General features: G+C 43.1%; 1 protein-coding gene across 7 annotated transcripts in view; it reads left to right on the top strand.

Moving 5' to 3' along the window:
• WDR59 (WD repeat domain 59) overlaps nt 1–15645 on the top strand; it is a 97823-nt gene that overhangs the window by 4397 nt on the left and 77781 nt on the right. For all 7 annotated transcript variants that reach the window (XM_003998247.5, XM_006941739.4, XM_011290212.3 and 4 more), the window contains exon 2: nt 12531–12580. In XM_003998247.5, coding sequence (XP_003998296.1) covers nt 12531–12580 — 50 coding nt within the window. The remainder of the gene's footprint in view (nt 1–12530; nt 12581–15645) is intronic.

Genomic DNA, 15645 nt, shown 5'->3' with positions numbered 1-15645 from the left:
GTACAGTGTGGAGCCCTTTAAACCTGGCCTGTCACCCTTGACCTAGTGCCTTTGACATTCATCTGTGTTGGTTGTTAAGCATCCCAGTTAGTCTCTTCTTTTTTATTGCCCACCAGTAGTATTCCAGAGTATGCAGAGGCCACAGTCTATCCATACACCCGTTGATGGATATTCAAGTTGTTACCACTTTTTGGCGATTATGGTTAAAGCTGTGATAAAATATCAAGGTGATTTTTTTTAAAACCTTATTTTGTTCATATCCCTCCTTTGATGAAAATGCTTCAGTGACTTCCTGTTGCATGGAGTGTAGAATATAAATTCCTTATTTTAGACTGTTTTGTGGGCTGGTCTCTGCCTACTTCTCAGATCGCATCTTGTACCACTTTCGCCCTCAGTCACTGTTTATTTTCATCTTTCGCCGGCTGCTCCAGGGGGAGCACCCTGAGGGGGTGCTTGGTATGCAGGAGCACTCAATAAATATTTGTTGAGTTAGTAAGTGTAAAAAAATCAATTATGTTGATGAACACTATTAACACGAATTAGGAAAAAGGTGTTTCGATTTTCATAGTTTTAAAAATAAATTTTAGAATGATTTTAGACTTACAGAAAAATTGGGAAGATAGTACAGAGAGTTCCCATATACCCTGCACCCATTTCCCCCTATTAAAAACCATCTTATACTCTGGGGTACCTGGGTGGTTCAGTTGGTTAAGCCTCTGACTCTTGGTTTCAGCTCAGGTCATGGTCTCACAATTTGTGAGTTTGAGCGCTATATTCTTCTTCTTCTTCTTTTTTTTAATTTAACGTTTGTGTTCACTCTTGTGCACATTTGTGCTCTCTCTAAAAATAGATAAAAACTTTAAAAATATTTACAAAAACATCCTATACTAGTATGGTATATTTTCTACAATTAACAAATCAATATTGATACTTAACTCGAATCTACTTTACTCAGATTTCCTTAGTTTTCACCCAATGTCCTTTTTCTGTTCTGGGATTCCATTCAGGACGCCACATTACATTTACATGCATCTCCTCAGGCTCCTTGGCTGTCACAGTTTCTCAGATGATGTCTTTGATGACTTTGACAGTGTTGAGGAATACCAGTCAGGTGTTTTGTAGAATATCCCTCAGTTCGGATTTGTCTGATGGTCTTTCTCGTGATTAGACTGGGCTTATGGGTTTCGGGGAGGACCCTAGAGATAAAGTATCATTCTCATCACATCGTATCAACAGTACTTACTGTGAAAGTGACATATCGCTGTTGATGTTGACCTGGCTGAAGTAGTGCTTGTCAGGTTTGTCTACTATAAACTTACTATTTTTGCCTTCTGTTTATACTACACTATTTGGAAAATCGTCTGTATATGCAGCCTAAGTTTGTTTATTTATTTTTAAGTTAAAAAAAATTTCTTTTAATGTTTGTTTATTTTTGAGAGATAGGGACAGAGCACAAGCAAAGGAGAGGCAGAGAGCGATGGAGACACAGAATCGGAAGCAGGCTCCAGGCTCTGAGCTGTCAGCACAGAGGCCAACACAGGGCCTGACCCCATGAACCATGAGATCATGACCTGACCTGAAGTTGGGCGATCAACCAACTGAGCCGTCCAGGCTCCCCCATGAGGCCTGAATTTAAACAGTGGAGGGTTCGTTCGTTCGTTCGTTCTTTCTTTCTTTCTTTCTTTCTTTCTTTCTTTCTTGAATTAGTTGCTTGTATCAGTGTGATATATATTTTATACCTTGGATTATAATCCAATACTACTTTATTTTACTATATTTATTTTGTTGCTCCAGTTGTCCCAGTTTTCACCATTGGGAGCTCTTTCAGATGTTTCATGTATTCCTTTGGCATGACCCCCATCATTGTTTCCACTTGTTTGTACGTTTTTAAAATACAAAGTACTTCCTTATTTTCTGGCACTATAAGATGCTTAACTCTCATCATGTATATTTTCCTGCCCCAGTCCCAGAATTAGCCATTTGTCCAAGGAGTCCTGGTTTCTTTTATTGGAGAATGACATCAGATACTAAAACCTGGTTACAGATGTGCTCGTTGCTCTTGGGTGTCATCGCTTCCAGGCACTCATATGACAAAACAGGAAATATACTACTAATCCATGAATATGTGTGTATCTGTAAGTGTATGTATATGTAACCATCTGTATATTAAGCTCAACGGGAGTTCATGTTTAACATCTACTCTAAGTCATTACCACAAGTGTCGTTGTGGCTCCACCCTTTGCTTGTCAGTAATCTCCCACGCCAGTCATGAGAAATGGGCCCCCAGCCATCCTCTGTCCATTTACGTAATTGTTCATTCCAAAATACGTGGATGGTCGTTTCAGAATTGTTAACCTGTACCCTTGTAGGAGTGACTTTATCAGCTGGAGTGCGGTGCTTATGTACAGTTCTTTTCCCCTTTAGTCTTACAGACTCTACTAAGGTTTTCATCATTTTTAAGCAGCCTTTCACTTCTTCACACTGTGGTCAAGTTTGTTCTTTCTTTCTTTCTTTCTTTCTTTCTTTCTTTCTTTCTTTTCTTTCTTTCTTTCTTTCTTTCTTTCTTTCTTTCTTTCTTTCTTCTCTCTCTTTTTGAAGATTTTACTTTATTGAAAAAAATTTTTTTACTGTTTGCTTATTTTGAGAGAGAGAGAGCGTGCATGGGCACAGGTCCTCACACTGGGCAGGGGCAGAGAGAGAGGGAGAGAGAGAATCCCAAGTCGACTCTGTGCTGCCAGCTCAGAGCCTGATGTGGGCTTTGATCCCACGAACTGTGAGATCACGACTTGAGCCGAAGTCAGGAGTCCAACACTTAATTGACTGAGCCACCCAGGAGCCCCTAGAAGTATATTTTTAATGCAGTTGAATTTATAGGTTGTGCTTTTTCAGTCTGTTTAAGAAAAATCTATATTCTAGGTTCATAGAGACATTCTCCAATAAATTTTTTCTTGCTACTCTGTTTCTTTTTGAAATTAAAAATGAAGCATCTCAGCAGAAAGTGTATTCCCTGCTTCCCTAATGGTGGGTGACTTATTAGTCTCAACATTACAGCAACTCGTCCAGACAGATAAAAATTGAGGCTTTTTTTTTTTTTTTGCTCTAAATAAACAAATCAAAAATAAAACACAACTCGGCAAATTCTTTAACTAAAAGGCAATGACTAGTTATATAGTCCAGACATTTTCCTGGAGCAGTCCAGCTTTGGTCCCAGCTTTCCTAGTTTCCCTGAAAGTTCATTTTGAAAACTATGGGGACGGAAGGCATAGTAGAGCTGTTTTTGGTGAAAGTGACTATTATGCTGTGAATTCTGCAAATTATTTGTTTTCTAGAACTTTTGATGTAAAGATGCAGTAATGAATAGGGGAAGAGTATGTACAGCCAAGAGTTTAAGAGTTTGGAGCTGGAGCGCAGTGTCAGGATCCAGGTTATGTCATCTATCTGCCATGTGATCTTGGGCACATTAGTTCCTTTTAAGCTTCAGTTTCTTTATACATAGAACAAGAGTAATAGTATCTGCCTGTGTCCAGGATTCCCCGCACCACTTCTGGTTTCACTAGGAGGATTCACAGCTGTATTTGCAATTACGATTTATTACAGTGAAAGGACACAAAGCAAATTCAAAGTGAAAAGGCACATGGCGTGAAGTCTGGAGGAAACTGGGTGCAAGAGACCTTTCCCAATGGAGTCCCTCAGACATGCTTAATTCCTCCAGTCTTGAATTATAGCAACGCATGTGAAATGTACCAGAGAAGCTCATTAGAGACTCAGTGCCCAAGGTTTTTATCTGGGGCGGGTCACCCAGGCTCCCTCTGGAGCGCATGAATCACAATCGCACACCCCCAGCAGGGCGGCAGGCGCTCAGCATAAACCACATTGTTTGTACACATAGCGTAGGCACAGGGAGCCACTCTTATCAGTTAGGGAATGGTGGGAACACTCCAAATCCAAGTTCCCAGACACCAGCCGAAAGCCATCCTTGCAAGCTGGCCTTTCTGAGGTTAGCAGTCTCCTGCCTGCTGGGGTAACTCTTTTCTGCACACCACCTGACAGTTAATGTGAGGATTGAGTGAGATAATCAACATAGAGCGTTTAGCACAGTGATCGGCATATATTAATTGCTTGCTACGTGTTAATTATTATGATTATATTAGAAAGCTTGTGTAAGGAAGCAAGAAACAGCCCGACAAGATAGCCTTATGGAGCCGAGAGGACCTGTGGAAGACAGCCCGTCTACCCTCTTATTTTACGGACATGGAACCTGAGATTCAGAAAGGTTAGGTGATTTTCCTAGAGATACCCACTCTGTGCCGTCTTAGCTTGTGGGAACGTGAGGATGTTCTCATTTTAGACAGAGACTTCCCAAGAAACACCCATTGTGCTGAGTGTGTGAACAGAACCTCGGATACAAACCTCTAGAAAGCATTAGACAAGGATGGTTCAAAAGCAGCCTTGGCAGCAGTGGCTGTCTCTGATTTATAAAGAGATTGGATATTGTCATTGGAAATGCTCTGATCCTTTTTATGTGAGTGGGTTTCAGTCTGTGGTTTTATTCTATGAAATCTGATAGTACATACGTTACAGTCATTGCTCAGGCATGTGACAAACTGATTTTCGGGGAGCTGACCTAGCTCTGATTTGCACTGATTGGATGTTTCCACTTGGCGTCATTTGGAAGGATGAATAGGCAAAGTGTTTTCATATTTTTGAACAGCTCTTTCTAATTCAGCTGAGGTTGAAAGAGGAAGAGTTTATTTCTTTGCTAGTTTATTTGAAGAAATAAACAAACGTTGGCTTTTGTTCTGCAGATAGCGGTGGTCTCTGTAGGGAGGCTTTCTTTTGCATTGAATCAGGGTAGCAAGATAGCCCTATGAAGCTATATATTATCTTCCCAGAGAGATGAGCTTTCTAACAGAACCATTGTGTTTGCACCAAAATTTAACTGTAAATCCAAAATGGATCGGTAATGCAATCCATCTCCAAATTCAGTGTCCCCTGACCATTTGTAAAGTATCGTACCGGTTGTTTTCCAAAAGATGAAAATGTTAACTCGGGAAACAACAGATGTTGGTGAGGATGAGGAGAAATGGGAACCCTCTTGCACTGTTGGTGGGAATGCACATTAGTGCAGCCGCTCTGGAAAACAGCGTGGAGGTTCCTCAAAAAATTAAAAATAGAATTACCTTACAACCCAGCAACAGCACTACTAGGAATTTATCCAAAGGGTACAGGAGTGCTGATTCATAGGGGCACATGTACCCCAATGTTTACAGCAGCACTATCAACAATAGCCAAAGTATGGAAAGAGCCCACATGTCCATCAACTGATGAATGGATAAAGAAGATGTGGTTTATATATACAATGGAAGACTACCTGGCAATGAGAAAGCATGAAATCTTTGCATTTGCAGCAACATGAATGGAACTGGAAGGTATTATGCTAAGTGAAATAAGTCGTTCAGAGAAAGACAGATAATGTTTTCACTCATATGTGGAATTTGAGAAACTTAACAGAAGACCATGGGGGAAGGGAAAGGGAAAAAAATAGTTTCAGAGAGGGAGGCAAACCATAAGAGACTCTTAAATACAGAGAACAAACTGAGGGTTGATGGAGGGGCAGGGGAGAGGGAAAAATGGATGATGGACATTGAGGAAGGCACTTGTTGGGATGAACAGTGGGTGTTGTATCTAAGTGATGAATCATGTGAATCTAGTCCCGAAACCAAGAGCACACTGTATTTATCAATTTTTTTTGGGGGGGGGGAGGGTAGCAGTTTTATTGAGATCTAATTCACCTCTTGTATAATTCACCTGTTTAAAATGTACACAATTTAGTGGGTTTTAGTACATTCACAGAGTGAAACCATCACCACAGTCATTTTTAGAACATTTTCATCACCCTAGGAAGAAACCTTGTACCCTTTAGACATCACCTCCCCTGCCCCCTAGCCTCCAGTTCCCCCCCCCCCCCGCCCAGCCCTAAGCAATCACTAATCTGCTTGCTTCTCTATAGATCTGCCTCTTTGGATGTTTCATAGAAATGGAATCCTAGACTATGTGGTCTTTGTGACTGACTTCTTTCACTTCGTTCTTTTAAAGGCTCATCCATATGTATGTATCAGAAGCTCAGTCCTTTTTAGGGTTGAATAATATTTCACTGTAGGGATATATCACATTTTGTTTATCCATTCATCAATTGTTGGACATTTGGGTGGTTTCCGATTTTTGCCTGTGAGGACTAATGATGTCATGAACGTTTGTGTACAAGTTTTTGTACAGCATGAGCTTTTAAGACCTATATTGTCTATGATAGGTAGCATTTATTGAGTACACGCCATATGCTGTGCTAGGCATTGTACTTGTGAATTGGTTTTTACCCTTAAGGAATTGCAGTCAGACCGAGGTCATGCAATAGTAAATAGGGGATTATTGTAAAGTACCACAAGTACTACGTAGAGATAAGCCTTGGGTCCTGTGGAAGCACAGGTGACTCCCTGGTGTGTGCAAGAGGGGATGGGTCAGAATAACTTCCTGGGATGAGCCTGAACTGAATCCTGAAGGACAAGAAGGCATTGGCCAGGTGAAGCATGGAGAGAAGGGTCACCCAGGCGGAGGAAGCGGCTGATGTGAGGGTCCGGAGGTGAGAGGGTGGTGCTTGCTTGGATTTGGAGGGCTGGAGGGAATTCTTGATAACAAATTCATCATGGCGGGAATGTTGGGATGGGGTTGGAAGGTGAGAGGCCTAAGATGGACTGTAGAAGTGAGCCAGAGAGAGGTCTTAAGTGACCTTTAATGTCATGCTAAGGGTGTTGTCCTTCATCCTGCGAGCTGTGGGACCCAGCACCAGCCCTGAGGGTGGAGCTGGGTTGGTGGTAGATGGGTGTCTCTTTCCAGGTGAGGACCGACACAGGCCTGAGCTGAGGCAGAGATGGGGAGAAATGGATTGATTAGGAACAGACTAGAAAGGGACGTCCAGAGTTAGGTCCCAGGAGAGAGTCATGTTACGGAAGCCACAGGTCTTAAGGAGAGAGTGATCATTAGTTCTGATACTGCCATGAAATCAACTAAAATAGCTAATAAGTATCTGCTAATTTCAACAACACCAGAGGTCTGTGACAACCTTTGCTGGATCGTTTTCTATTGTACACTTGAGAAGTGGTAAAAGACAGTTTTTAATCCAATTCTGACCCCAAAGCCCGTGCACACCCTTTCTGCTGTGCCAGATGATTTCCATTTTACACATGCAGAAATGCCATGTAGAGTCTTTCTTCCTTTTGATAAACTGTGGTCAGTTTCCTTGGTTTGGTGAAATCAAGCGCTTACAAACACAGCTGGCTTCGTGCAGAAATGGCTTTTTAAACCAGAGCAGCATCCATTCATGTACAGAGGCCTACACAGTCTCTTGGAGTTGATATCTTTTTAGTAGCCTTCAGTTAGCCAGCTTTTTCCAAATTATTAATTACATATTTTCCAGGCCAACAAGAATCAAGTGCCACTGTCAGCGCCATGGTTGTGTTATTTCAGAAAGGTCATACGACTCCTGAAGTGTGTCACAAAAGCTCCCATCCTGCAATTGGAGAACAAGGGCTATTAGAAACTTTATTCTCTTATGTTTAAAGGTCTCTCTCTCTTTTTTTTTTTTTAATGTTTATTTTTTAGAGAGAGGGAGAGTATGAGCGGGGGAGGGGCAGAGAGAGAGAGAGAGGAAGACACAGAATCTGAAGCAGGCTCCAGGTTCTGAGCTGTCAGCACAGAGCCCTACGCGGGCCTCGAACCCGTGAACCGTGAGATCATGATCTGAGCCAAAGTTGGATGCTTAACTGACCCAGCCACCCAGGTGCTCCTAAAGATAACCTCTTTTGACAGGGAGCAGTTCTGAGCAGTAAGTTTGTTTTCCTGCAGTCAGGAGAGGACGTTTTAGTACCTTAAAAACAAAGGCTGAGAGAAGATATGATTGGAATTTTACATTATAAGGTGTGAGTAAGGTGGACACATTTGGTTCGTCAAATGCTTCTGTTCTTGTTGAAGGTTTCACAGAGCAGACAGCAAACTACTAAAGTTTATTATTCTAGAAGGCATTAAAGAAGTGAAGGAACTTTACAGATGTAGATAAATTCATGGGTGATAAATTAACCAAGGGAAGCTACTGAAAAAATTCTTTGAGATGTCAAGGAGCACCTTGGCACATTTTGGAAAGGAAGGACCCAGATTTTGACCTGGTTCTGACCTATCTTCCAAACAGAAGATGTTCACAGAGCACCTGCATGTACAAAGCACCTCGCTGGGTGCTCTGGGAGAAAGAAGATGGACCCTGCCTTCTGGGGGCTCCCCAATTAGTGGGAGAAGATAAACGTGTGCAGCAGCCGCTACCACATGGCAAGTGACAGCAAGCCCTGTGACGGGGGCAGAGAAGGTGCTTTGGGAGAGGGTGGAATCCCTATGGCAGACTCTGGGTGAGGTTCTTAGGGGACGTATGTCTTGGAACTTAAAAGATGAGTAGAATTTCAACAGCAGAACAGGCGAGAAGGACCTTCCGGATGGGAAGAGGAGCTTAAGCATCTCTTTAGAATTGGGAGCATCGCTGACCTTGGAGAAAGGTGAGAGCTTTGAATGGGTGTGGCCTGGGCAAGTAGAGAAGGAAGGTCAGACTAAAAAGTTCTGGAAGCATCCAGTTTGGAAGATTTCCACTTGATTGTCTTTAGCCTTCAGTAGAAAACCAAGGAAGGTTTTGGAGCAGCGGAGCGATGTAGTCCGAACTGCGCTTTCAGAAGTTCCGTGTCGGGTGGAACAGAGGAGTGGGGAAGGCGCACTGTCTGAGGTTGTGTCCGCCAGGCCGCAGGCGTTGAGGACTGAGGCTAGGACAGAAGCGCGGAAACAGAAGAGGCTGGGGATGCCTTTGAGAAAAAGTTTTTTTTTTTTTTAATTATAAAGTCATGTAAATATGTAAGTAGTACAAAAACGTAGGCTCACGTAGAGGAGTAAGACAAAAACCCTGTGGGAACAACTGCCATTGAAACATTCTGATATATGTTCTTCGGTGTTTTTTAAGGCATAAGTAGCTGATTTAAATTTCAGTTCGTAGTAGGTATAAAATACTACTTTACTCCTCTAAGTCTTTAATCTCCCCTTCCTGCAGGCTGCGGGGGAATTCTCTCCTAGCCATCCCTGGGGCTCCCTTCCTCTCTTGCTGCAGGATCACGGGGTTGCTGTGGTTCTTAACCCCCTGGTGCCCAGACTTAGCATCTCCCAGCCAGTCCCTGCCTGGTGCCCTGAGGTGAGGAGGCCTTCCGGGGACTCTTGTGCCCCACAGAGCACCAGCTTCTACCCTGGTCAGGGGATCTTCTCTTTTCTGCTTTCCCTCTTTGCATTCTCCTGACAGCCCAGCATGACCGTCCTTAATGTGCTGCTACGAACATGATGATGTTGGCCCCTTTTTTCTGAGGTAGGAGTAGGGAAACCTCAGTTAGTGTTTTTTGTCTTCCTTTTCAATAATAACTTCCTCTGATGAGGTGATATGGTGAGTTATGATACTCTGTTTGCAGTTTTTGGCTCCTGTATTTTTCCGTGTCATTTTTAAACACTTTCAGGATACTCCCTTATGTAAATATGCATAATTTACTTGTAGATAACATGAAACAAGCAACTCTGTGCGTAAAAGTTTTCCTGTGTTTTGGATGGATTCTGGAGGTGGAATTTTTGAGTCAAAGGGCATGACTTTATGATGATGATGATTAATTATTGTTACTGGGTCACTCTTTGTTATCGCTGTACCACAAACTAAGCAGCTTGAAACAGTACCTACTGATTAGCTCATAGTTCTGTCTGTCAGAATGCCAGGCGCCGCGTGGCTGGTTTCTCGGTTTAGTCCCCTAAGCTGAAATCCAGGAGGCAGCTGGCTGTGTTCTCATCTGGAGGCTCAGTGGCCTGAGGAAGAATCTGCTAAGAGACCCATTCAGGTTGTTGGCAGAATTCAGCTTCTTGGGGTTATAGGACTGAGGTCCCTGTTTTCTTTTCCTTCTGTTTTCAAATTTTGAGTTTTGTCCTTCATGTTTTATGGAATAAAAAGTTTGGCCTTTTTATTGCATGAAACTACAATTGGCACAGGTTGGGGGACTAGAGGAGGAAGGTGGGGGCTGAGGAGGAGGTGGGAGAGACCTCTTCCCCAGCTCCTGGGTAATGACACCTCACTTCTTCTTGCATAATTTCTGGCGTCTTCCCACCTGGATGCTGGCTCTCTCAGGGTCTCGGAGAAGAGGAGAGGATCACATGCTCATTGTCATAATTGTCATTCTGGAAGGAGTGGAGGAAGTTCCTTCTAGCTCACCATCATCTCAAGGGGTTCTCTTCTCTTTCATTTTTTTTTTAAGTTTATTATTGATTTTGAGAGAGAGAGAGAGAGAGAGAGAGAGAGAGAGAGAGAGAGAGAGAGAAAGAGAGAGAATCCCAAGGAGGCTCAGCACTGCCAGCACAGAGCCCTACATGGGGCTTGATCCCACAAAGCATGAGATCATGAGATCATGGCCTGAACCGAAATCAAGAGTTGGATGCTTAACAGACTGAACCACCCAGGTGCCCCTTCTTTCATTTTTAAGTAAGTTCTACACCCAACATGGGGGTTTAACTCATGACCCCAGGATCAAGAGTCACATGCTCTACCAACTGAGCCAGAGCCAGGCGCTTCTTTTAAGAAAATTAAAAAAAAAAAAATTTTGATGTTTATTTATTTTTGAGACAGAGCATGAGCAGGGGAGGGGCACACACAGAATCCGAAGCAGGTTCCAGGCTCTGAGCTGTCAGCACAGAGCCTGACGTGGGGCTCGAACTTGTCAACCCCGAGATCATGACCCGAGCCGAAGTTGGATGCTCAACCGATTGCACGTCCCAGGCGCCCCTTTTTAAACATTTTTTTACTGAAGTCTCTGTTTTCTTGCTGGTTGTTATTTAGGGGACACTCAGCTCCTACAGGCCACTTTCAGGGACTTGCCATGTGGTCCCACCTCCACAGCCAGCAGCAGTCTTCTTCACATAAATGCCTCGTCCTTAGAATCTCTGAGTGCCTCTGTTTCCGACTTCTAGACCTAGATTTACAGGGCTGATGTGATTAGGTTTCTCTCTCTCCCCCCAGCCCTCAAACACAATGTACTCACTGAACAGTAACTCCCCATTCCCCACTCCCTGTCCCCTTCCACTTCTTTTCTACTTGCCCTTTTTATGAATTTACCTATCCTAGGTACCTCATAAGTGGAATCATGCAGTATTCTTTTGTGCTTGGCTTCTTTCACTTAGCATAGTATTTTCAAGGTTCATCCACACGATAGTACGTATGCCGTCGTATGTGTGTGCCATGTTTCGTTTATCCATTCACCTACTGATGGACATTTGGGTTGTTTGAGGTCTCTTAAGGTCGACTGATTTGGGACCTTAACCACATCTGCTAAATCCCTTCACAGCAGCACCTAGATTCATATTTGAATAACGGGGAGAATGTGTACAGCAAGGGCCCAGAATGTTGGGGCCACCTTAGGATTCTGCCTACCACACACCTCCTGGAAGGATCGTACCAGCCCTGGTTGGAGGTGCCATCTTGCCTGCTTTCATACTTTTAATCTATAAATTGTTCAGAAGAGTGTGGAAGTCGCATCTCATTTCACTGCCTGCCTTTCCAGCTGGACTTTTCTCTGCTCACGACTCTAGTGGGATGAAGGATGCATAACAACCACTTTTTAGCCTCCAGTGAGAGCGCCCTGGTTTCTTGTCCCCAACATTACCTATGACATATTTCTTGACGGTGTGTAAGAGGGAGCACTAATGTCTTGAGAAGGCAGGAGAATTTGGACTGGTCCAAATAAGAGAATTTAGGGCTGTAACTGCCATGATTTAAGTCAGCCTCATGCTTCAGCCTGAATGCAAATTCATTTGATTCAGTGTGGTCCTGAAAAGATGGTGCTCCCTAGGAACTGGGAGACCTGGGAAATGGAAATCATTAGAATGTGCTAGAAATCTCAGATTAAATGGCACCTGAGCATCTCAATAACGTGACCGTGGATTCAGCACGGGTGGTGTTCGACAATTACCACTTCCCATTTAGCTTGGAGGAGAAGTCCATGCCCTTTGGAAAGGCATGGGGGTGACGGGTGGGGTGGGGTAGGTGTGTTTGTGTTTATGTGTGTGTGATGTCCCAGGTTAGGTTTTGCTTGGAAGGGGCTCTGAGTAGCTCTGTTAGCTCCAAGCTAGTTAGGTTCTCCGAATTCTAAGATGATGTCTCCACAATTTAGAACACACCAGCTTGCTTGTATATAATCCTGGTGTCAGGGAACAGATAGCAACTGCCCTATTAAGGAAGGTGAGTATGAGATCTGGTTGAGGATTAGAAGGGAGTGAAAGCATCCACTGTAGAGAACTAATAATACCTGCCAGCGGGGGACTTACCTGGGCCATGGGAAGAGGAAAAGCCCCAGACGAGGCTACCCACCTGTCTTCCCCAACCCGAGCTGGCTTTGCTGGCAGAACTGACCCTGTGTTCTCTCTCACAGGCAACTGCAATGTCCGTGGACTGTCTGGGGCAGCATGCTGTGCTCTCCGGGTAAGTGAGCTCTGCTGCAATTTCTGGGGACAAATCGCAAATTGAGAGGTTTTTGGGAAATTGTTAAATAGTCTTTATCCTTAAGGATTGTGGTCGTAGGGTTTAGTTCCGCTATCCTAGTGACCTCAGGGGTACTTAACAGGGATCACTTGCAGTTTATTTTTGTCTCTGCCCTAATATGTAAGCAATAAAATTCCTTTGAAATTTGCATGACTGGTAGTTTGGTCTTGGAATTGCAATTTTCTGTTTATTGCACAGACTCTGCAGAAGGGTGCTGTCTGGTGTGGTCTCACAGGTTCAAGGGGATCTGGGTTCTGGTTTGGCAATGCCATTCATGATGAGCCCCTGGACATTTGTCCAGTTGGTCTCCCTGGACTTTCGTTTGCTCGTGAAGGACTTTGATTTCATTATGAAGAACTAGAACTACATGATTTCTCTAGTGTTTTCCAGCCCAACATTTTTAACATTCTGGCAACTAAGGGCCATCCTAGCATTTGCCGATCACTTTGTCATTGTACCAGTATAATGCCATTTAATGGTCAGAGTCCCCTCCCCTTTCATACTCACTACCTCTCTAAGTCTGCAGTGTTTTCTTAACTTACTTGTTTATGAACTCACTTCTAAATAACGAACTAGTTTCTGTTTCATTATTTTATTTTGAAATCGTATTTTAATTTACCTTAAAAAAAGCATAGCAAACATTTAAATAATTCAAAAGGCTCTACATTGGGAAGTAAGTTTCCCTCTTCTCTTTGACCCCCATCCCCAGAGACAGTTATCAAATCCATTCTTTTGTGTCACACTGGATGCATAGATAAGGAAAAATTGATATGTTTCTTTACTGCCCCCTCTGCACTCACTTAAAAAAAAAAAAGCTTTATTGAGATACAATTCACAGACCATGCAATTTACCCATTTAAAGTGGCAAGCCAGTGGTTTTGGGGATATATTATTCATTTCCTACTCCGTTTTTAAACCTTTTTTTTTTTTTTTTGAATCAAGGAAATACCTAAACATAGTTGACAAAGTCAGGTAGCATTGCAAACACTATATTGTCAGACAGCAGAATCCTAGCTCAGCTTTTCCCCAGTCCTGATCCCACTCAATAGAAGCAACTCCTTGAGACTCTTTTAGCTGTTTCTCTGGGGTTGCCTCCATTTTTCCAAATAATACACAAATATTCTGTTATCTTGATTTGTCCAGATATTACCAATTGACTTTTTAAAGTAGATGAGGATTTAGCACTTTTACTTTGCTTTGTGAGTCCCTGACTTCCCTCTCCTTCCAGTATAGTTATATAACAATTGTTGTGTTGAATCAGTATTTGGGGTTCTTTTCTCAGAGTAATTTTGAGAGGTCCTATACCATTCTGATTCTGGACTTTGTATGCGGCCTATTTTTTCTCTTTGGAAGCTTTAAAATGCTGTCTTTGTCTCCGGCGTGTGTGAAATCTTCACCGTGACTACTTTGGCATGTGTCTTTTTTTCATTCATTATGGTGGGCACTTAGAGGGTCCCCTCTTTTTTTTTTTTTTAAACATCATTACTTGTTTTATCTAAACAAATAGACATACACTTGACATCATGTAGTCATATTCACAACCCACAAAATACTCAAGTGCTGGGCACCTAGGTAGCTCAGTTGGTTAAGCATCCAGCTTCGGTTCAGGTCATAATCTCATGGTTCATGGGTTTGAGCCCCGCATTGGGCTCTCTACTGTCAGCACAGAGCCTACTTCAGATCCTCTGCCCCCTTCTCTCTCTGCCCTTCCCTGCTTGCGTTTTCTCCCTCTCTCTCAAAAGTAAATAAACACTAAAAAAAATACTCAAGTGCTAAGGAATAACTGTGTCTCAAATGTTAGACTTCTCTGTATTCACTCATGTGGGCATTGCCATTTGTAGCATCCAAGGAGGGAATGGGATTATGTCACTGAAAACCAGGCAAGCATTCCTGTTTTGGTGTGTTCTTGGGTACATACATACCTGTTTTATTTTTCAACATAATCTTGAAGGTTCACCATTTTGTTTTCTTATACTGAACTTGAAAATATGTACAGTAAAGAATGTACTTGAGTTAACCGCTTGAGTAAATTTACAAATATATACACCCATGTGATCCCCATTCAGATTAAGACCCAGAGTAATTTTTAGCACTGTGGGAAGGCCCTTTCAATCTGGAAGGTCTGTGTCTTCTAGTTCGGAGAAGTTTTCCTGCATTGTGTCTTTGGTTATTTCCCCCCTCTATTTCCTGCGCTCCTTCTTTCTGAAGCTGTTCGTCCATGTTGGATATCCTATGTGGATTCTCTGTTGGTCCTTTTTGTTTTGCATTCTGACAGTTCCCTTCAGCTTTAACTTTCTACTCTTCTATCAGATTTCTTTATTTCAGCTGTGCTTTTCATTTCCAGGAGCTCTTTCCTGTTCTCTGTTCTTTACCTCGTCTTCTTTTACCTCTCTGACAATATTAATTCTAGGTTTCTTCTTGCCTCGGCACTACCCATTTCCTTTTTTTTCTTTTGATTGCATTGGTCCCTGTCTTTCAGGTTTCCTCTGGTGACCGATACTCACCTGGCTCTCTGTTACTGTCAAAGAGTGATCAGTTTACATGTGTGACGGTGGGCTTCTTTGGAAGGAGGTCGTCTGGGAACCAGACCCTTTTTTTGGAGGGTGCCCAGATGTCACTATCTCCTGGGTTCTGTGTCACTTATTTGCTTTTGTTCTTTTCTTGGGCTGGTCATTTTCCCCTGAGAAGAATCCTTTTGTCACTGTGCGAAGACTATACAGATCAGCTGTAGGGGAAGAGGCCTGAGGGTCTCACATTCCACTTCCTGCCCTGTTTTGAGCACAGCTCCTCATATTCCCACACTGCTCTGCCGTTTGTCCCAGGCCTGGGCTCCTCTGAAGTAGTTTGTCTGGAGCACATCACCCCCCCCCCCCCCCACCCGGGTGAAGGAGAGGTGGCTCTGTGGGGTGTGTGTAAACCGCTCTCCTTAGTCCTCTTTCAAACAGTTCCTGTTCTGTTCTGCTTTTGGTTCTCCAGGCCTCTCTTCCCTTGTGTGCAGGCTGAAG

The sequence above is a fragment of the Felis catus genome, chromosome E2 (assembly GCF_018350175.1).
Source record: "Felis catus isolate Fca126 chromosome E2, F.catus_Fca126_mat1.0, whole genome shotgun sequence".
Taxonomy (NCBI): domain Eukaryota; kingdom Metazoa; phylum Chordata; class Mammalia; order Carnivora; family Felidae; genus Felis; species Felis catus.
Note: the sequence above shows the minus strand (reverse complement) of the source record. Positions and strands in the feature narration are given on the sequence as shown.